This window comes from Ochotona princeps, chromosome 14 (genome assembly GCF_030435755.1).
Source record: "Ochotona princeps isolate mOchPri1 chromosome 14, mOchPri1.hap1, whole genome shotgun sequence".
NCBI classification, from domain to species: domain Eukaryota; kingdom Metazoa; phylum Chordata; class Mammalia; order Lagomorpha; family Ochotonidae; genus Ochotona; species Ochotona princeps.
The window spans coordinates 28222485-28244169 of NC_080845.1; the positions used below are offsets into that span (position 1 = coordinate 28222485).

A 21685-nucleotide genomic window follows, 5' to 3' on the forward strand; every position below is an offset into this window, starting at 1 on the left:
TACTGACATTTTGATGTAGTCTGTCTGATCAGATTGTAAGCGTTTATATAATCCTTGTACTTCCATTCTTGCCTTTGCCGCCAGGAAACTCAACGCTGCTCATGAAAGTAAGTCTTCCAGCCTGGGGATTTGAATAGTTTCTTTCTTGTCTGTTGTGTTTAATTCTCCGTTCTTATTCTGATGATCTTATTAGATGTGTTAGATAATATAGCTTCTTTTAATCGGTGCTGGAAATAAGCAGGCAGCTACGTTATAAATTACATTAGCTGTTAGTGCGCTTGGCTGCATCTGTCATATATAATCTGTGTACAAGTACATCCTCATGTAAGGAAATCGACTGTGTCAAAAGATGCGTACAGGAAACAATAAACCAGGGAAACGGTCCATTTCAGCCATCACCTGATACTCGGAACATCATCACGTGCCATAAACTTGGGGAGCTGCTCGAAATTGCAGGGTTTGGGGCCCCACCCCTGCCTGACAGAGTGAGATCTTGCCTGCCCTGCAGAGCCCAGTCCAGGGCGCTAGAAAACTGCTGCCCTGAACAGAGGACGCCAAAGTAGGCTTTCTGTCGCATGCTCCTGCAGCAAATGGAGACATGAAGTGCTTCGCAACGACTCCCTGAGGAAGAATTAGGAATTAGTATTCCAAATAGGAGCCGTGTGAATCTGAGTTTTGTACTTTGCTTAAAGCAAGCAGCTCACTGTAGAGGTGGATTATTCACAAAGCACGGCTGCTGGCGGGATCACGATGCCGCATCAAGTGCACTCCAGGAGACGGGGTGTGATGAGGAGGCATTTGCACCTGCCCGCCTAGGTCCCTGGAGGCCCTCACAGCCCACCAGGTACAGTCCACTTCTCTTCCCACACGAGGCACAAACCAAAGGTGCTTACATAGCTGGTGGGTGCATGCATGGGAGTCCCAGTTTCCATGTGGACTCAGCCAGCCAGTCTGGTCTGAGAGGACCATCAAGTAGCTCAGAGATCCCATGTGACCCTTGTATGGAGCCGCTAGCTCGGCAGTGCTACCCCTGGATGGTGTAGTCCTTGGCCTTTGGCTGGGAAAGGTCAGCTTGGTAGGCTTGGGCTAATTAGCTCCTGCCTAATGAGAACTTCTTCAGAAGGGCTTGGAAGTGTCCTTTGTTGCAGGAAAAGCAGAAGGAGGATTGGATTCGTGGTATATGTGGCCTATCAGAAACTTCCTTTTGATGCCCATGGAAGGGGCTTGTTTTTCCACCCTGGAATCACGGGGTGCAGAGAAGACACTGGAAGGCTTGGTGGAAGGAAGATGTACTCCTAGAAATTTAAAAAAAACATCTACCTTAGTTCTCTGTCTAGGATGTCCACTTTTTAGCAAAAATTATAAGACACTTAAAAAGGCAAGACAAGGAATCTCAGTCTGACAAGTATTAGAATTATATCACCCAGGCCCTGTGCAGTAGCCTAGTGGCTTAAGTCCTCAACTTGAATGCACCAGGATCCTACATGGGTACCAGTTCTAATCCCGGCGGCCCCACTTCCCATCCAGCTCCCTACTTGTGGCCTGGAAAGGCAGTCAAGAACAGCCCAAAGCCTTGGGATCCTGCACCCGTGTGGGAGACCTGGAAGCAGCAGCTCCAGTGTTGTGGCTGCTTGGGGAGTGAGTCGACAGTCAGAAGATCTTTCTGTCTCTTCTCCTCTCCGTATATCTGATTTTGCAATAACAATAAAATAAATCTTTTTAAAATTTATTATATGGCAGAAATTTTGAAGTAACTATGACTAATAGGCTAAAAGCACTAGTGGAAAATATGAACCACGTGTGAGACTACCTAATTTTAAAGTTGTACTTATTTGACAGGCAGGAAGAATGAGATCTTCCATCCGTTAGTTCATAGCAGCAGCCTCCAACCACCATGGTAGGCCAAACCAGAGCCATGAGGTGGGAAATCTGTCTGGCCATCCCCTACCATCCCAGAGTACAGCTAGCTGGAAACTGCTAGGACTCGAAGCCAACACTACAGTGCAGAATGTGGACGCCCACAGCAGCATCATAGCTGTTGTGCTTAATGCCTACCCCACTGTTGAGGTCCGAGGAGCCCATTAAAGGCATTCCTCGTCTCTGTTAGTGTATTATATTTTTCATCACTGACTTTTCCACTTGCCTTGTCTTGTGGCTCCTGTCTTTGAAAAAGTAACTGTTGACGGGAGAGGAGGAATTTGGCCAAGTGGTTGGGCCTCCGCTTGCCTCCCAATTGCAGCTTCCTGCTTCTGCGCAGCCTGGGCAGTAGCAGATAAAGCCTGGAGTGGGAGTAGGGTCCCTACCACCCACATGAGAAACCCAGATTGGGTGCTGGGATGCTGGCTTCCACCTGGCCCAGTTCTGCCTATTGTGGCCATTCTGGGCAAACGAATCACTGGTTGGCAGATCTCTGTCTTTCAAATAAAATAAGCAAATGATTTTTAAAAAAAAAAATGTGTTTGTTTTGAAAGGCAGAGATAGAGAAATAAAAAGATCTTCCATCCACTGATTCGCTCCCTAAATGGCTGCAACATCCAGGGCTGAGGCAAGCCAACGTCAGGAGTCCGGAGCTTCATCTGGGTCTCCCACATGGGTGGTGAGAGTCCAACCACTTGGGTCTTCTGCTGCTTTTTCAGGCCATTAGCTAGAGCTGAACTGAAAGTGGAGCAGTTGAGATTTGGACCCTTGCTCACATGGGATGCCCATGCCACAAGTGGCTTATACTTCACTGCCACAATGCTGATGCCCTGCCCCAAGTAAATAGTTTAAAAGAAAAAAACAAAAACCGCAGAGTACGCAGAAATTGTAATACGATGCTCTAACATACAGGTGATTGAGATCCTTGAAGGAAAATAGAAGGCAGCGATGGTGGAGAGAAAAAGTATTTTAAAAAAATAATGACTGAGAAGTTCCCCAAATGAATGATGACAGCTGCAAGCTCAAAGATCCAGGATTTAGAGAAAGTGCTTTATTGGCCATGTAATGGTTAAAGTCTGCCAACAAGACAAAAGGAGCATCTCCAAGGAATCCAGAGAGAAGGAAAATGGCATACCGAGAAACAAAATACAAGTTTTTAGCAGACTTGTCAGATATGACAAAATTCAGAGATGATGGTGTGACAGCTTTAAAGTGCTGAGAGAAAAAAAGCAGTCGTGTTGGCTCCTAGTTGAGCTGGGAAGTATCATCTCCTCTTCTGCTTTTCTGGAAAAGATTATGTATAATTGGTATTTTCTGTAAATGTCTTATGCAATTCACCAGTGACACCATCTTGGCCTGTTGGAAGGTTTTTCCTTGCACGGTAAGTTTCGTAGTGAAGATAAGACTGTTCAGGTTGCTTGTTTCTTCTTGAATAAATTTTGCTTTGGTAAGATTTCACAAAATTTCATCTGAGCTACTGAGTTGTTAGTGGTATTCCTTCATTATCATTTTAATGCATAGTGAAAGTAAGAATGCCCCTTTTAATATATCTGATCAAGGTAAATTTGTAATTTCTGTCTTTTTTGGTCAGTAGGCCAAAATTTTAATCCATTTTAATGATGCTTTTATAGAACTTTGGTGCCATGGATTTTCTGTGTTTTCTTCTTTAATGTTGTTGATTTCTGCAATTGTGATTTCCTTCCCTTCGCTTTCTTTGTGTTTTTGCCGTCTTTCTCTGCTTTCTGCTTTAGAAGTGAGACTGCTGCTTAGAGATCTTCCTGCTGTCCAAATGCAGGCCCGAGTGCTCCTTACCCTGCCTCCCACACGCTCTTGTATTGTAAGATCCTTACATGGCTCAGCATACTTCTCCTGAAGCTTGCTCGCCAGCCCTTTATGTAGTATGTAGAAGTGTATTCTTGGTTTTGCTGTCATTTGGGGATTTTATGGAATTTGTTACTTATTTCTAGTTTAGTTCCATTAAACGTGTATTCCTTTAACACCCTTGAGGTGTATTTTAGGCTCAAAATGTGCCCTACCTTGGCGAGTCTCCACGTGGAATGAAACTATTCTGTCGCAGTGGGCAAAGGGGGAGGCTCCAAGGCTGTTGCTCTGGTCAGGTTGGGTGTAGTGTCACTTGGTGTTCTGTATCCTGGCTGATTTTGTCTCTGCTTGTTCTCTCAGTTGCTGGGAGAGAAGTCTCTGACTGTGACTGTGGATCAGTCTGTTTTGTTTCAGTCTTTGCCCCAGGTGTCTTGAAGTCCAGTCCCTGTTTAGGATTGTTAGGTCGTCCTGGAAAATGACCCTCCTGTATCATTGTATACTGGTATCATTACATACCAGTAATCTGCTCTCAGCAGGATAAATGTGAACATCTCCCACAGAATATCAGCAAATTAAATCCAGTGGTTGAGTCGTTAATACATCTAACCAAGAGGAGTTTATCCCCAAAACATAAACCTGTTCCACATCAGAAAATCACTCCCTGTGATTCACAGTATTAACAGAAGGAAAATGCAGTAACAGTGTTCAAAATCAGAACTCACTCGTGATCAGAACTGCCAGCAAACTGGCAATTGAAGGGAAAATCCCAATTCTGAGCTAAAGCATCTGTGCCCAGCATCACACTTGATAAAAGACTGTGCCTTCCCCCGAGACGTGGAGCAAGGAACTCTCGCGATGTGGTTCGTGCAGTAAGACACGAAAAAGAAATCAAAGGTATGGCAGTTGGAAAAGAAGTGACAACTGTCTGCCTTCTTAGAATACACAATTAGCTAGATGGAACATGCCAAAGAACCTACACACAAGCATCCAGGGCTAGTAGGCAGGTTCAGCAAGGTTTCAGGAAGCAAGGTCAGTATACTGCAGCCACTTGTATTTCTTCATACAGCAGTTAGAACGGTTGCTTTGCCTCCCAACCCCTGTCTTTGTGGCCCACACCTGTATACTTCCTGGAACTGTTCTGGCAATGTGTATGTGCCCTGCATGGTGTTACGGTGGGTCTTCCCATCCCACTCACATGTCCTGTTGAATGAGTTCCCCCATGGTCACTGTGGCTGTGGGCATGTGTTTTCACCTCTGCTGCCCTCCAGATGACAGCATCCGTGTTGTGTCTTACTTTAGCAGAAGTTGGAGACCAGCAAAAGGCCCCCGTCTGGAACCTCCACTACCTCCAAAAGCACCTCCCCGACCCTCACGCCCTCCCCCTCCCCCAAAGGGCATGCAGCAGAGTCCTCTGTGTCCTCCTCCTCATCCCATCAGCAGTCCAAGAGCAGCGGTGGCTCCAGCAGCGGGACCATCACCGATGAGGGTGAGTCCTCCTTGCATGGCCGCCCAGCCCTGCAGAGCCACCAGCTACCCATAATTGCTGTGGCCTTCCGAGGACAGGTGTATTTGTTTAATTCATGGAAGGTTCGTTCCTCTGCTTGTCTGATTCCATGTTGTATTCTTGTCCTAACAGTACTAGAAATGTAGTCGCTGCCTCAGTGGTTTGTTGGTGCAGGTGTTTGGAGCGTGTGCCCACAGGAAGTACATCTTCACTATGGAAGTGTGTTCTTGCCTGAGCTCTGCAGAGACCCACATCTTTCCCACAAGGCCAGGGGTCTTCCCTTGGGGGATGGCAGGGGGATGGAGTGTGCTGTGGGCTTGTCTGATTCCAAGCACTTTGGGGATGCCTTTCTCACTGTCCCCAGTGGTGCACACAGCTTCAGGCTTGCTCCATCTTCCCACTGATTTGCAGACCCAACAGGACGAGTGCTGTCTTCTCAGGAACCCAGTGAGGTCCCAAGGGGGTGAGGGGCCTTGGCCATCAGGCTGTATTTCTAGTGACCAGCATCACCTGACTGTCCTGGACTGTCTCTGTGGAGTGCACTGTAGGCCAGGCCCAGGTCAGATGTGGTTTAGAAGTGGGTGGAGAGTGGTTGTTTGATGAAGCATGAAATTACTATTTGTAGGAACAGGGTGGGTACTGGACAGGCAGAGCCGGCATGTCTTCTGTGGCCGAGACAAGCTGGACCATACCTGGGCCAAGCCCTGCTGATGGGGATAATGAGGGCAGGAACCTGGGCCTCCCCCACAGGTGCAGGGTCTAGAGGACTCAGACCATCCTCCCACTGGGGTCTAGAGGACTCAGACCATCCTCCCACTGCCTTTCCAGGCCACAAACAGGGAGCTGGAAGGGAAGTGGAGCAGCCAGGATGCCGGCACTTGGAAGTAGAGGACTAATCAGTTAAGCTATCACTCTGGCCCCTTTATGGACATTTAAAAAACATGAGTTTTTAAAAATCCATTTATAAAATGTGTGTGTGTGTGTTGACATCTTGTCCGTTCCCTCTTGCAGATGAACTGACTGGAATCCTTAAGAAACTGTCGCTTGAGAAATACCAGCCCATTTTCGAGGAACAAGAGGTAAAGGTGTTCTTGAATATTAATTTCAATCCAACTGGTCAAAGAAGACTTTGCGTAAGTACACAGGTTTTGCTCTGCAGCCCAGATCGACCTCTGTCACCAAGATTTGAGGAAATAGAATCCATGTTCGGCACACCAGGTTCAGTCCTGGGGCCCGCGTGGCTTGCTTGGTTGTCACAGAAGAGTGTGATTTTGAGTGCCTTTGTCTTTAAAAAAGTTGGAGTCTGTGTGCCTTGAAGGCTCGTAGGTTTCACTTGGGCCACAAGCCAATCCCAAGGGCTATCCGTGTTAGGGTCTGTGGCAGTCTGGGGGAGATCCTGTTTGTTCAAAAGCATCCAAAACCATGTAAAAAGGGAGAGGAAGAAAAAGCACTGCCCTGCCATTCACTGTGCCTGCCAGTGTGCAGCGTGGCGTTCATGGGCATAACCTGGCAGTTAGCTCTGTTCTTTGATTCATACCCTGGATACGCAGACACACGTCCACAGCACGCTGGGACCCCATGGTTCAGAGCAGCTCCATCTAGCCACCAAAAAGCAACGTTCCGGGTGTCCACCGGCTACAGCACTGTGGATAGTGCAGTATCCACTGGGGCAGTGCTAGGTAACACACAGTACCAGACCTCTTTCCAGAGGAGCAGTGAAAGCAGAGACGAGGCCTGCTGCCACATGAACTGTGGCAGCCACAGTGATGTGCTCCCAGAACAAGACCAGGGTCATAAGACCCATCGCTGGTGGGTCCATGTGTAGGAAATGTCTGTAAACACAGAAAATAAAGTAGCGGTTGTCCCTGGCATGGGGGAAGGGGGCAAGAGATGCCATCCAGCTGGGATAGGCCATGGGAAGTGTGCTCCAATTGACCGTGGCGATGGTTGCACAGCCCCAGGCAGGCCTGCCAGATGGTCACCCCGCATCCCATCAGTAGCTGGATGGTGTGGCGGGTGAGCTCCATGCTGGTAGGCTGTTGGGTAGCATGCTCTGTCAGCCAAACCAACTCCCACACGCGCCACTGTCGTCGTGGATCTACAAGACGCCGGGGAGCAGCTCCTTGCAGGAGCCAGCTTGTGGCAGCTAGTCTGTCCCACTTCATGTTCTGGTTCAGAAGCAAGCAGGGGTGTGACAGGCATGGCCTTGGTCTACCCCACCGCAGGAATGCATCCCACCTCCTCCTCGGGGTAGTGGTTACTCATCTCGGAAGGCTGTCCCGGGGACTGCTGTGTGCCCTGTCTTCCGGCCATATGTGGCAGATTTCTGTAAGTTGTGAGGTGGCATGAGGTTAGCTGCCACAGTACCCGGGTCCTACTATCATCCTGATCCTCTGTGAAGAACATAGGGGTTGCCCAAGCTGGGGCGTTGCCCTTCTGCAGGCCTGGGGTTCTCACCACGCCAGCCACCCACCTTCATGACTCTAAGACCATCATTTCTGGTTGCATGTGGAGAGTTTTCCTCACCCCTCAGAACCTGTCTGAGGAGTATTGGGCTTTTATTTGTTTAGGTTTATTTGATTTTTATTTAAAAGGCAGATTTTCAGAGAGAAGGAAAAATGAAGATGTTCCATCCACTGGTTCACTCCCCAAATGTCCACAATGGCCAAAGCTAAGCCAGTTCAAAGTCAGGAGCTTCCTCTATGTCTCCCATACCAGTGCAGGAACCCAAGACTTTGTTCCATCTTCTGCTTTCCCAAGCCGTTAGCAGGGAGCTGGGTGGGATGTAGAGCAGCCAGGACACGAACCAGTGCCCATATGGATGCTGGTGCTTGTAGGGGGTTAGCCACTCGAGACATTGGGCCATCCGCAGAGTGTTGGTTTAAATGCTATGTTTCAAATAAGTTTGAAGCATAATGACCAGAATGGGCAGTAGGAAATCCCCACAAGGCAGTCCCCACTGGTGACCGTGGTGTCTCCACTGCCTGTAACATCAGACAGTAGCCATCCCTCCCTCCTCACAGGTGGACATGGAAGCCTTCCTGACACTCACAGACGGTGACCTGATGGAGCTGGGCATCAAGACTGACGGCTCCAGGCAGCAGATCTTGGCTGCCATCTCAGAGCTGAATGCTGGCAAGGTATGGCTCTCAGTCCTTTGTCCTCGCTGCCCTCAGCGGGGAGCATTGTCCAGCTCCCTCACAGAGCCCTGACCACATCGCTGAGAGTGGGCATCCCTGGGAGAGGCCGGCACCTCCACCCTCCTGCTTCCCTGGTACTCTGCTCCCCTGTCTACTGTAAGGTTGTCGTCCCCTCTCTCTCCTCCCTCCATCGTCAGCCCGCACAGAACCAGGAGACACCCTCAGGAGCTCTGTGGAAACACAGGCCAGCTGGGGCTGGGATCCCAGCACCCCCATGTCCTCACAGGGTTCCTCAGGGCAAGGGACTGACCTCTCCCACCTCCGTGGTTCAGACAGGAAGGAGAGGGAGATGGGGCTTGTAGCCAGGACTAAAGCATACACATGGAGCTGTCCATCACTGCTGTTACTACCATCCCACTTTTTTGTGTGACATTAAATTTCTGTCCTGTCAGCTTTAAAGCTGAAGATTAATTGTGCCCCTCCAACCAGTGGCACCACCCCCGAGAAATGAACCCAGAAAGGCAAAACCAAAAATGGCAGATCATCACTCACTTGGCAAACACTCCCTGTTGTTGCTGTGGGCTGTTCAAACTCTTTCCCTTATTGTTGTTATGTTTAAGATTATTCATTTTAAAAGCAGAGTAACAGGCAAGAGGGACACAGATCTTCCATCTATTGGTTTATTCCCCAAATGGCTGCAATGGGGAATCCAGGAACCTGGAACTCCATCCTGGTCTCCCATGTGGGTGCAGGAGCCCAAGCGCTTGGGCCATCTCCTGCTGGTTCCCACATGCACTAGCAGGGAACTAGATGGGAAACAGAGCAGCCTGACCATGAGACCCATGTGGGATGCTAGCATTGAGCGAGCAGTTTAACCTGCTATACCACAATGCTAGCTGGACTTTTCTCTCAGAAAGAGGATGGATTCTTCCACCTTGCATTCCAGCAGCTGTGCAGACAGCTTGTTCACCTGTTGCTCACTGACGCTTTACTCCGCAGCTGCCCGTTCCTTGGACAGCGGTTGGGATGCTGTAATTAACCAGCGTCACCATCACGGGCGTCTCTGCCTTTCTCCTTTCTCTTTCTTTTGTTCTTTTTGTTAAGCTGAGGTTGTATCAGAAAGCATGACCAATTTTATGGCTCTTGCTGTCTATTGCGGGATTATGTACTGAAATATGGAGCAGACATACAGCAATGGCATATTCATGCAGCACTTCATCACTCACAGGTTGGTGTGCATGCGTTCCCCTGCTTAGGCCTGGAGATAGCCCGGGTGCTGCCTCCCCGGTGCCTCCTCCTCCTGTTTCAGTCCAGGCTCTCAGCGGTGGGGGCGCTGTGCCCAGCGCACCTGTTGGGTAGGCAATGTGGGCAGAACCTGCAGCCAGGGCCTAGGCCTCTCACCTGCAAGTGGCTCCTCCCGGTCCTGCCCAAATTGCTCTGTGGTTATCATGCGTGGTCCTTCCTGGTGGTGTAGGGGAAATGTGTGTCATTTGTAAAGCTGGACATTCTTCCCTGTTGTTTGCTGTTTGTTCTTTCTCCTCGGTAGCTGGCCTGAACACTTGTCACCTGCTCTGTGGGCCTGGCCAGCCTCCGTTTACACACAGGGAAGCCTGAGACAGGCCATGGGCTCTGCTCTCTTGCAGAGGGGAGGGGCGAGGAGGAAGGTAGAGATGGGCTGGTTAGGATTAAGAGGGTCATCCCTCTGGGCCTGATGCTTCACACGCTGGCTCATCACCCAGAGCAGCACTAATGTCTCACGATTCTGATTCCTTCTTGGAAAAGAGCCTGCTGAGTGGCTGTGTGCTGCGGGCACCGGGCTGGCGTTGGGCCCTCGGGAATACACTGCACCTGGCCTTGTGTTCGAGCATGTCACCTGTGACTACAGCAGTCCTCTGGTCCTTACAGAAGCCGCTAAGGTGACTTCCAGTTTACGGAGGAGGAGACCAAGGTTCAGATTCAGATGTTTGTCCAAGACCACATAGTCAAGTAGGAGGCAGGGCCGGGATTGGAGCCCAGAGTCTGTGTCCTGACCACCATGCTATACCGCCTCAGCGGAACAAACCTGTGAAAACGTTGGTGGGTGGCACATAGTGCCCAGAGAGCTCCTGGGTGAGAGTGGTGGTCGCGCAGGCTAGGGCCTCTCCTGATGTTCCTGTGGACACATCAGGGCGTTGAGACCCTGGAGGAAGAGCAACAGCTACTGGCTGAAAGAGTGGGAAAAGCATGCAGAGTAGACAGAGGGAAGCACATAGGCAAAGGGTCTGGGACCAGAGGGTGCAGGGCACAGGCAAAGAACAAAAGGAGTGCCTGGAGTACCACAAGCAAGAGGTGCAGCAGTGGGGAGGCCAGGGACAGATGGAGATTCCCAGAGAGGTGGGGCAAGGGCCTTGGGGAGGGGTGTGGGTGAGGGACAATGGGAGACCCAAGAATTAGAAGACTCTTCATCCTGTCCTCCACAGGTCATATGTACAGATCAGTGAGAAGAGGAGGAGACAGCCAAGCTTAGGCCAGTCCAGAAAGGGGATGGAGAGAGAAGATGCTGGAAGTGGGTGGGGTCAGGAAGTGCCAGCAGAGCCTGGCCTGTAGATGGTAGCTGCTGGTGTGTCCAGAACCTCCTCTCTGTCCTCGTGTAGCCATGACTCCCCTGAGCCCAGGGTTATGAAAAGAAGGCAGCCTGGGCTGGCTTGCAAACATCAGTAGGGACACATGTGACGTCTGGAGCCCGCCCCAAAGGAGCACGTGTTTCTTGATGCTTACACTGACGGAAACATTTTCCATTTTCTGTCCAGTCCCTTGTCTCCCACCCCAACTCCCCATGCTGTACTGTGTGCATCCTGCACGGAGCAGGCTCCATCAAGAGCAGCAGGAGGCGCAGCTGGGCCCCTGGGGCCTGGCTCCTGGCTGCTGCCCCGGCATCATTTCTTCCCACTCACATCCTAGCCACAGTCTACGTCCACCTGGCCCTTGGGCAGTTCCATGAAGTAGGGGCACAAGGGAAGGGGCTTGAGAAAGGCCCTGATGTGCAAGGGTGATCAGTACCAGACCGAGTCCTCTGGGATTGTGGCTAGCCATCATTGAGTGTCACAGAGAAAGGGCACAGTTGGCAGAAGCTGACATTACAAGGCCAAGTGTGTATGCAGTTTTACCACTCTTAGTTGGCATTGCAACTCCCTGCCGGCTCTCAGATGAACAGCAAACTCCCTGAGCCCAGTGTGGCTTCTAGGAACCCTTGCCATACCCCTTCAGGGCCCTGGCTTTAACCTTCCCACACCAAACCCACCTGGTCCTGGCTTCAGGGGCTTCTGTTCCAATGGTGTCTACAAGCCATGAGCTTTGCCTTCCAACACGTTCTTTTCCTTTTGCTAGCAAAGCTCAGCTGAGAGGGAACCCATCATGACCCAAGTCTGTGTACACACTTGAGAACCCAGTGCCTGCATGAGAAGGGTGACCTGCTCGTCTAGCCCTGCAATGTCCTTCTGGGTCACAGCCTGCTGATGGAGAAGACAACCACGTTTAGGGAGACGAGCAGCATTTTCTGAAACTGAACAGAACTAAGCTTACCTGAACCAGGGTTGTGACAGAAATGTATGCTGAGATCGACAGACAAGCCCGGAGCTCCCACCTGTTTGTCCACTGCCCCAATGCCCAGGGACTAACGCGGCAGTGGGAGGCCAAAGCCAGTGGCCAAGGGACAGTCCAGGTTTTCCACGTGGTAGCAGAATCCCCAGTGACAAGAGCCATCCCTCCCGCTCCCAGCATGCTGGTTAGCTGGAGGCTGGGGTCAGGAGCAAAGACTGGGCTGGAACCCAGGCCCTCCCTGCTGACCACTTAACCAAGAAGCCAAATGCTCATCTTAGCATCAGGCACATTTCTTACACAAAAAGACAAATTTAGAGCATGGTAGCCTGTGATGAGCCAAATATAGGCTCGTAATAACGCGAAGTTATTTTTCAGACAGAGTAAACAGTATTAGCAAAGCACAGGGCCTCCTAAGCCTGTCAGCCACATGGCTTCCAAGTGCAGCCACCTTCGGCAGCCCTGGCAACCCTGCTCAGGGCTGCTGTGAGCCTCTCCATTTCAAAAAGGAGCTGGGGAGTGGAGAAGTTATCTGGAATGACCTGAATGTCACCCTTCCATGTTCCTAAGCCACTGCTTCTTGCTTTTTCTCCTTTGTGTGTGTGTGATTATGAAAGCAGTGTGTGTTCATTTGTCTAAATTTGCACAGCACCAAAGCAGTGAGACAAATTTTTTTTTGTAAGAAATCAGAATCCAGCTACCCTGTTTATTTTTGAGCAGATGACTCAGCAGGATTTTGTGCCAACTACCCCCCACCCCGATACAACAAAGCTAAATTTGGGTTCATAATTTTACATCCTGTTTTCTTTGTTTAACCTAGGATTTCTGCAGCTGTACATATCATTGATAACTTTAGTAGAACTAACATGCATAGGTATGCCAAAATGAATTTTGCACAAAGATCTCTCCTTGCTGGATTTGGAGGGACCCAAAGTGTGGATTACGGCTCTGTGAGGCTGGGTTCCTGGTGACCTCCTCTGTCACATCTGATTGGGCGGTGACAGATGGACAGCCAGTTGCAGGGTGCTGCCATGTCTCCCGGAGTTAACCTTGCAGGCGGAGCCATGAGCACCCTGCCCGTTGTGGCTCTTTGAACGCTTCTGTCTCACCATAACTTCATCAATACTGTGCACAACCAGCTTGGGGATGTTAGGTGTTTGTTTTGAAGCTGAGTGTCAGAGAACTAGAGATTTTCCATCTGCTGTTTCACTCCCCAAGTGGCTGCAACAGCCAGGGCCCGGCCAGGCTGAAGGGCAGGAGTCAGGAGTCTTGTCAGGGTCTCCTACATGGTGGCAGGAACCCAGGAATTTCCATCCAGGGCTGGAATCACATTCCCATATGGCATGTTGGAGTCACAGGGAGCCGTTTAACCCCATATGCTACAAGCCAGCCCAGTCAGTTTGCTTTTTAAACCTTGTTCATTTGCCTCCCCTCCCCGAAGCCCATAACAGTGTCTCATTTGAACATGCGCTTCTTTAATGTCTAGATGAGTTGAATCCTGTTTTGTTTCTTTAATTTGCATTTAGCAGCCATTCATTTTTCTTTTTGGAGACTTCTTGAGGCAGGTCCTTGGAAACTCAGGGTTCTCACAGGGCAGTTAGCAGTCGCCCATGGCAGCAGCGAATGAGCTGCTACTGGAGGTCAGTCAGGTAGCAACGAGTGCTGGAGCCTGGTCTCATCCTGATCTTATTTCCCAGGCCACGAGGGCCAAGATTAGCAGGGCAGCCGCTTGTCAGCCTGCTCTCTGTGCATTGTGCCTGGCGCCATCTTACCTGCCACCGCAGGTTGAGCCCCTTCTTGGCCCTGGAGGGGATCATTACCCCCATTTATAGATGCAGAAATTCAACACACCGAGTTGACCCTGGGATGCCACCGCTGATCCATGGAGGGGCCAGGGTCCGCTGACCTCTGTCCCATGTGTCACCTCGCAGCCTTTAAACCTGTGTGGCTGGGAGCCAGACAGTGACCTACAAAGAAATCTTTCTGTCCTCTCACATGCCTGTCAGATGTCACTCACGCAAGAGGTCCCTGCCTGGAGGCTGAGAAGGCAGTGAAATGAAGGCCAGCAAAGTATGATATGTGGGCTGGTTCAGTGGACAGTGTCTCGCTCTTAGCAGAGAAAGATCCATCAGACACCACATCTCTCCTTTACCTTTTAACTGCGTTTACCTGTTCATTTAAAAAAGATGTTCAATCTGTACTGCTACCCTCATAGGCAGGGCTGTACCACCTCCTGCTATTCGCATGGGGGAGCTCTCATGTCCACGGTGACCACATGAGCTGTTAGCTGAGCCCTGCTCCTCCAGAGTGCTTGGCACCCCAAGTATTTTCAATTTGGGATTTGGGTTATATTTTTTTAATGGTTTTATAATATTTGCAGGTACATCATGAACTATCTGGAACAGGACAGGTTAGATAGAATTCACTTGAGTTTCATACACACCCCAAATAGCCTGAAAGGAACTGAATGCCTTATTTTTTATATGTCTGTATCTGAGTTGTGCTTGTCACACCAGGTCAGGTGTGGCGTGTCCACCCTCATGCACCCATAGAGTTTTGGAGAAGTTTGGATTTTCTCATGAGGGATACCTGACTTACAGCTCCTCCCATAATTGGGGAAACCAGTCCAGAGAGGTTAAGGATCATGTCCAAGGCTTACACAGCCATTTAGTGGGAGAGATCGGATTTGAGCCCAGGCTGTCCGAGTCCCTTGGCTGTTTTCAACCTCAGTGTGTTGCTGCCTATCAGCCATACCCCCAGACCTAAAGAAGCATCCATAGCAATATCCAGCTTCGGTGCTATGTGAGGTAGGGGAGGAGGAGGGAGTGCTTAGGAATGGGGCACAGAGTGACTCAGTGCCAAGCAGAATCTTACGTATCTCGGCAAGGGAAAGCAAAGGCAGTTGAAGCTCTCTCAACGTGTAGCACAAAGAAACTTGGCTCCTACTGTATAGTCTTTTTTTAAAGACTTATTTTATTGCAAAGTCAGGTTTACAGAGAGGAGGAGAGACAGAGAAGAAGATCTTCCATCCGATGATTCACTCCCCAAGTGACCACAACGGCCGGTGCTGCACCAATCAGGAGCCAGGAACTTCCTCCAGGTCTCCCAAGGCTTTGGACCGTCCTCAACTGCTTTCCCAGGCCACAGGCAGGGAGCTGGATAGGAAGCAGGGCCACCAGGATTAGAACTGGTGCCCATATGGGATCCCAGCGCTTTCAAGGCAAGGACTTTAGCCACTAGGCCATAGCGCTGGGCCCCTACTGGATATTCTTGAAATCCGAGGGCTGGCAAGGTGCACAGAGGGGGTCACGGAACCTATGGGGCCTGCCTCCTGCCTCCTGCCCAGGGGACTGGACTGAGGGGAGGCATGATGGTGGGTGCTGTCACCAGGAATTGCTGGGGTAGAAGGGTCCTGACTCGGTATGTTTTTTATTAAACTTAGTCCTCTTTCAATGAGACTGTTGATTTTTCTCAGGACACCCATGGGCTTTTTCTCAGTATGAGTGGAGCATGAACAAACACTGTATTAATTGAATTAATGGTGAAAAAGCTTGAATAAGATTTTGTGTGTCTGTTTTGAATTTCCTCTGCAGGGACGTGAGAGACAGATCTTGCAGGAAACCATCCACAACTTCCACTCTTCCTTTGAGAGCAGCGCCAGCAACACCAGGGCCCCTGGCAATGGCCCCTGTGCGTGATCCTGCTCTGTCCACAGTCTCCAGCAGCAGCTCTCTGAACTCTGCACTGCCTGCACATGGCCAGGCCGCAGCTCCACTCCCCAGCGTCTGCTGTGCTCCGCCACACCACTGTGCCCTAGTCCTGCATTCCCTCTGCCTGGGACACCCTCCCAGCTGTCCCTGCTACAGTCCATAGTTAAGATTGTTGCTGCAACAAACTCCAACACACAGACAGATCTCCCCCAGAGGGCTGCTCCTGGGAGGCAGCTGGTTTTCATGGTGATTCAGAACCCAGCTGTTGTTGTGTTCTCTGCCATCCCTGGGCGCCTCAGAGGGCCTTGCCTCTGCCTGGCTGGAAGGGAGAGGGGAGAAGGCACCAACTACTTCTTAGCTACCTTGTCCTTATCCAGCACGTATCAATGCTAGTCCTGTTCCATGGACCACCAGTAGTTATGCATCCTCCCATGGATGCAAAGGAGGCTGGGAAATGTAGTCTCTGCAGGCAGTGACTTCCCAGCAACTCTAAACTCTGATAAGAGTATGCATTTTGGTGGAAAGTTATCCCTCTCTGCTACGTCTTACTTCGAGCCACTAACACATTCCTCACCATCCAGGTCACTTCCCAGGGGGAAGTCTTTCTCAACTTTCTCCTGCAGAACAACTCTCTTCAACTTTTGCATATGTATGTGCTCTGGCCATTCATCACATCTGCCACACACAGCAGGTATGTGTGTGTTGAATGTGTTTTCCTGTATTGCAGAACCAGCCTATTGTATAGGAAAGAAAGAGGGAGTACACTGTGTGAACCCCTTCTGTCTGGCTTTCAGCTTCTTCACCTGCAGAGTATAGGGTCTGACAGGCTGGTAGCTCAGCACTGTGTGCTGTCCACCCAGTGTTACCAGGGGCTTCCTGCATGGCAGAGAAGAACAGAACACATGGATAGAGCATGTTGGGGCTCTGGTGCTCCGGCTGCTTCCTCCTACAAGTGCCTCTGTTGCTCTCTGGCTTCCCCCAGCACTTCTCCAAGTGTGCTGCTTGGAACTCAAGTTCCACAGGATGTTAGGGTTTTCTGTAGAGAATGTTGAGGAGCAGGCTGTGACCAAGTGCCTTTGGCAAACTGGGTTTAAACTGAACTGCACAATCTTCCCACACGTGGAGCATCTGTCACACTCACTGGGACTCAGAGCAACTCCCCTCCTCCCATGGTGTTACAGGTCTGGGAGTTCTGTGCATCACTAAGACAGTGGCAGCCATGACCCCTACAACCCTGGGGCTGGACACATGAAAACTTGCGGATTCACCAGTGCCATGCCCTCAGAAATTCCCATCCCTTGCCCGGCAGTCCTCTTGGCAGTAGAGTATCGGATGAGGCAGCGCCTGATGGTAAGATGGTGTGGACCCTGCTCGGAGACCCCCATTCGAAACATCTGCTGCAGGGTGGGTGCTACTGATTGCTAGTATCCTGGATGGGTCTTGCCAATGGGTACCGGGTGGCCAAGCCCCCACTGGCCAGGCAGAGGGACCTGACTCCTTACTTTGTCACCAGGCCATATGACAGAGGCCAGCTGGCTTTGCAAGGCAAACCCTGGCCTTTTCATTCACTAACACTGAGTGGCCACTGTGCTGAGCATCTACTCTGCAGCCCCAAGCTTGTATGACTGGTGCCCCAGAGAAAACTCACCTTGTTAGGAGACCAGCACCTAAGTAAGGCGGGACTGGTGCTAGGGACATGGCACAGGGGGAGTCCCCATCAGTTCAAGCCTGGCATGGACAGAGCTGGAATGGGAATTAGGGGGCTAAGCTGGACGTAGCCAGCAGGATAAAGGGGCGGAGGAGCAAGAAGACAGAGGGCACTCCAGCCCTGGGAACATCGAGAGAGAAGACAGCATGTATCGCACCCTCAAAGCAGGACCAAGTTAAATACTTGATCCTCTGGGTTTTGGTTCTTCCGTTTGAGATGCATACCAGTGATCTGCAAAGAACAGTGGATCTGGAGAGAGACCCAGTGCTGGCTTCTGGCACAGCTGTTTCTCCCTGGGTGGCTTCTTCAGCCTCAGTTTCCCTGTTGGCTGTGAGAGGAGGATGACTCCCACGGTGCTGAGGACCCTGTAGGGGAAGAGCTCTGAGGCAGCTGCACATTTCAGACGTTTGCTTGTTCCCGTCTCTCCTACCTTCCCAGACCTAGCAGTGGCTGGGTGGGTCTGCCAGAAGCTGCAGCCTCCAACAGAAGTAGGAGCAGCACTGTTGGCCATGCCAGCCTCAACCCTGAGGACACACACGTCACAGGTGGATGTGCACTTTCCAGTCATTCCTGATTCGGGGTGCTTGTATTGGGGAGGTTCCCAGCTGAGTGGACAGAACAAAAGGAGACACTCTGGCCAAATCACCAGGAGCTGATCTGGTGGATAGGGAAGCCCTGTCTGCCTGTACAGGCCAGGCCTGGGCCAAGCAGTTGCAGGCAGCCACCCTGCTCTCTGTCCTATCCACCAAGAGCACTTGTGTGAAGGTCCAGGCCCTTCCTGTAAAGTCTGCTCAGGTGCAGTTTTATGTGCAAGAGTCAGGAGGCACCCTTGTGTGGCTGACATTGGTCAGTTGCCAGAGATTTGCAATTTCCCTGAATAAAGTTGATAGTAACTTGTGCAGTACTGGCAGGGGGACAAAGCCTGCAGACTACAGGGGAGTGCACACAAAGAAGCCCTGTCAGGGACCCCACTTACTTACCTCCACTCCCACCTGCTTCCCTGCCACCCAAGGCTCCTGGGGCCCTGCCTATGGCAAGAACAAACTTGCTTCCCTGCCAGCTGCCTTGATAGGACATCCTCATCAGGGTGGTGTCTGGACAGGGTCAGGGCTTGCCCCAAAGCCTTCACAGTGGCCCCTATACCCCCTGGTCCTTGGCTCAATCTTACAGAGTTTCCATAAGCTGTCGAATACTTCACTATATCCATGCAGAGACTTCACTCTGGGCAAGGTCTGTTTGCTGTATGTGTTCGTGTTCATGGTGGTGCTCTTTGAAGGTACATGGGAAAGTATTCAGATTTCTTCCAGGGACAACTGTCAGGGAGCAAGGACCTACCACCTATATGGATGCTTCCATCATTCAGGCTGCTTCATCTTCCTCGTGATTGCGACCCAAGTAACCAACTTCCCCAAGGTCCCACAGATAACAAAGGACAGTTTGATCTCATCTCAATGTCTACATCATGTCTGAGAGTATTGTGTAATTGGAATAAGAGCCAACAGCAGAACAGATAAATGCAACTTTGCTAGTCTGCGGCTTGTTCACGATGCTTCAGTTTTACTGGTGTCTGAAATACCATCAATAGCTGGCAGGTTCTTTAGAGAATTCTCGTAAACCAGCAACTGACTCCAGGGCTCAGGCCCTCCCATGAGCAGGGTCAGCCCTAGAGATCCCTGGCAAGGGAATGGTGCCATAGGCCCCAGTCTAGAAGCAGATGCGTGTGGCTACAGAGGCCCAGGTGCAGGAGCCAGCTCCTCACGAGAAGCAGCACTCCTAGGAAAGCCCATCTGGAACTGTGGGCCTCTCCTAGACAGGCTTCAGGAGCTGCATGAACCTTGGCTAGGGCATCTGGGGAGGACAGATTGGGCTTTGGGTGGGGATTGCCCCAGCAGTTCCTTAACAGATGAAACCCTGAGAGACAGGCTTGTGGTTCAACAGTGGATATGATACTTAAAGACACTCCATCTCTTAACGGAACATCTGGGTTCAAGGCCCAGCACCACTGGTGTTCCTAGACACCTGCTAAAGCACATCCTGATAGGCAGCAGGTGATGGCTCGAGTAATTGGGTTCCTTCCACGTATGTGGGAGTCCTGGATTGAGTGCTAGGCTCCTGGCCGCTGGCTGAGCCCCAGCTGTCTGCGGGCATTTTGAGAGAGAACCAGTCTCCTGTCTGGCTTTCAAATTCTTTTTTAAAGCTAAAAGCACGTTAAGCATGGACTGACCGTATAACCCAGCAAGCGGTTCTGTGCCCACAAGGACTGAAAATAGACATTCAAACTGTATGCAGGTATTCACAGAAGCATAACTCACATTAGGCAAAAGGTGCAAACCACCCAGTGTCCATCAGCAGGAATGGACAAGCTGTAGTTGCACAAGGGCCAGCCGCAGAAGGGGAAGTGCTGACACATAGCACAGCATGAGCTGTGAACAGTACACTGCAGGAAGGGAGCTTCCCACAGCCTTGTGGTCCATGCCACATCCATGTGGAGTGTCTGGGACAGGCAAATGGATGGAAGGTTCTTAACAATGATGAAGACATTTTAGAGTCAGGCAGTGGTGGTGTCTGTATAATACTGTGAGTGTACTTGATGTAGCTAAATTGTAGATTTCAGCTGTAGTTTAAGTGGTGCATTGTGTAAATAATTTTTTCAGTGAGGGGGCTGGCACAGACATCCAGGTCCAGTGGCTTGGGCCACTGCTCAGAATGGCAGCTTCCTGTATCAGGGGACCCAATTTGAATCCCACATTCAGTTCTGAAACAGCTTCCTGCTGATGCACCCTGGTTCCTGGCGCTACCCTGGTCCAGCCCTGGCTATTGTGGCCATTTGGGAAGTGAACTAGCAGATGTTTGAATCCCCCCTACCACCTCTCTCTCACTACCCCCCACCTTTAAAAAGAGTGAATAAATATAATTGAAAGGGTGAGTGCTCAGGCTCGCACTCTTCTGCCATCAGTGCTGTTGGTCTCAGCTGTGCTCCTCACACTGAAGACTATAGCCGTCCAAGGTAGCCCTTCTTCCTCTCCCTTCTCAGGAATCTCCAGACCAACCAGTGCCCCCCAGAGGCAGGCACAGAGAATGCTTGAGGGAGATGGGATGGCCCTCCAACTCTCCCTGGTGCATGGACATCACACCTGCTCTGAGTCCTCTGCCACCCTGGCCCTCTGTTCTCATCATGCCCAGGATCCTTTCCCCCTGATCTCCCTACTTTCAGCGGAACCTTGGCCTCCACCTTGAACCCCTTAGAAACCCTGCCTTTGCAGACAGATGAGTGTTTCCTGTGTTGGCATGGATGCCTCCCACTAACTTTTTTTTTTTTAAGATTTATTAATTTTTTTGGAAAGGCATATCTACAGAGAAGAGGAGAGACAGAGAGGAAGATCTTCCATTCATTGATTCACTACCCAAGTGGCCGCAACAGCTGGAGCTGAGCCAATCTGAAGCCAGGAGCTTCCTCCAGGTCTCCCACATGGGTGCAGGGTCCCAAAGCTTTGGGCTGTGCTTGACTGCTTTCCCAGGCCACAGGCAGGGAGCTGGATGGGAAGTGGGGCCACCGGGATAAGAAGTGGCACCATATGGGATCCCGGCGTGTTCAAAGCGAGGACTTTAACTAGTAGCTGACTTTCATACTGCAGATGCCTCTCAGGTCCCTGCCCTGCAGACCCTACTCTTCCTACCCCTGCACCTGCGCTTCCCCAGGTGTCTCTCCCGAGACTAGCTCCCAACAGCAGGCTACAACCTCATCTGCACCTCCAACTCACTTGAAAGCATTATAAGGAGTCAGACACATGCACAGAGACTGAAAAGGGTCTGAAAGAGAAGTTGTCCATCATAATTAATGCAGAGCTTATAGGGTGGTTCATGACAAAGGTGGCCACAGGGCAGGGGGATTTTAGCGCCCCCCTCATTCCCCCACATGCAGAAGAGCCCAAACTGAAACCGCCACAAGACTGTAGGGCCCTTGGAGCAGCGGGGTGAGAGCAAGGAGCCCACACTGTTTCCACTTAAGTCTTGGGTTCCTTGACAGGGAACAAAGCCACAACCCTAGCTTCAGGAGATTGACTGCCAACTAGGGCTGCTGCATGATGAGCAGACCACCGGGGTTGACCACTCAGGCACCCAGAGCATGAATCACTCATCTTCCCTCCCTGTTCTTTGGTGGGGCTCAGTCTGCCTGCCATCCTTGTCTCCAGCTGTGGTACAGCTAAGCACAGGTGCAGGGGTGACCCCCCGGGGGGCTGGAAACCATCAGAGGCCTGGATTGTGGTAGACGCCCAGACTGCACCCACCCGGTTCACTGCAAGAATGA

The 21685-nt window shown here is 50.9% G+C and overlaps 1 protein-coding gene across 2 annotated transcripts in view; it reads left to right on the plus strand.

The window, feature by feature from the left end:
- ANKS6 (ankyrin repeat and sterile alpha motif domain containing 6) overlaps window positions 1-16955 on the plus strand; it is a 44000-nt gene extending 27045 nt beyond the window's left edge. Inside the window, exons 12-15 of one of the 2 annotated variants that reach the window (XM_058673014.1) lie at window positions 5038-5224; window positions 6254-6321; window positions 8266-8382; window positions 15552-16955. In XM_058673014.1, coding sequence (XP_058528997.1) covers window positions 5038-5224; window positions 6254-6321; window positions 8266-8382; window positions 15552-15656 — 477 coding nt within the window. In that variant the 3' untranslated portion in view covers window positions 15657-16955. The remainder of the gene's footprint in view (window positions 1-5037; window positions 5225-6253; window positions 6322-8265; window positions 8383-15551) is intronic. The other variant, XM_058673015.1, reaches the window with a different exon arrangement.
- The last annotated feature ends 4730 nt before the right edge of the window (window positions 16956-21685 follow it).